Source organism: Cibotium barometz, chromosome 8 (assembly GCF_041138505.1).
Source record: "Cibotium barometz isolate CiBa-2024 chromosome 8, ASM4113850v1, whole genome shotgun sequence".
Taxonomy (NCBI): Eukaryota; Viridiplantae; Streptophyta; class Polypodiopsida; order Cyatheales; family Cibotiaceae; genus Cibotium; species Cibotium barometz.
Genome location: NC_141053.1, coordinates 25,979,077 through 25,979,888, shown reverse-complemented (window position 1 = coordinate 25,979,888; position 812 = coordinate 25,979,077). Strand labels below are relative to the sequence as shown.

The 812-nt window shown below is 37.1% G+C and overlaps 1 protein-coding gene across 1 annotated transcript in view; it reads right to left on the bottom strand.

Moving 5' to 3' along the window:
- Window positions 1–720: 720 nt before the first annotated feature.
- Window positions 721–812, bottom strand: part of LOC147636092 (uncharacterized) — a 1,056-nt gene continuing 964 nt past the window's right edge. Inside the window, exon 1 of the mRNA XM_086801090.1 lies at window positions 721–812. This exon is cut by the window's right edge and continues 964 nt beyond it. Coding sequence (XP_086657216.1) covers window positions 772–812 — 41 coding nt within the window. The 3' untranslated portion in view covers window positions 721–771.

The following is an 812-nucleotide window of genomic DNA, read 5'->3' as shown; positions in this document are numbered from 1 at the left end:
TAAACTTACTACTTTAGATAGTGTGAAACTACCCAAAGCTATGAATGGTTTTAGACTGAAGCCTTGCTTTAGAAATGTGCCTTCATTACTTCTCTTGTATGCTATTTTGGAAACGTGCCTTCATTAGTTCCCTCTTGTATGCTATTTTTGTCGTGTATGTCATGTGTCATGCATGCTTTGAATAGAAGGAAGGATAATCTAACTCTAAATATTTTATTTAGGGATGAGATTTTCATTGAATGTTTTTATTTTCTTGCCCTCTCGATTTTTGTTTTCTTTAATTCTAATTCTCATGTCTGTTTGTATCCCCCAACTATCTTTTAATTTTTCTCTATCACATTTATTATCGGTTTTTCATCTTTCAATCCACTCTCCAAGCTTTCTTGCTCTCATAATCTATGTTGCTTTATTTCTTGTACAAAAATGGTGGCGTTTGGGAAGTTTTCCTCACCATCCTCATTGGAGCGTATAGTAGCATTGTTGCATTCTTTCTCTCTCTCTCTCTCTCTCTCTCTCTCTCTCTCTCTATCACACCCATTAGGATATCAAGTACTCATGCACTTTAAGCAAACTGTAGCACCCATTTACATAAACATTGTATGTAGTTCCATATGGCATTGTCACTTGTAGCTTAGGTGTGTCTATTTTCTCATTGCCTTGTCACCAACATTTGATAGGGGGTATGACCCATCCCTTGGGATGAACCTCAAATGTGTAGGATCCTCTAAAGATCTTCAAAGAACAACCTCTTCTTTTACTTCAACACACACCTCAGACTCTTGCACTTTCAAGATCCATGTACTTGGCCGGCT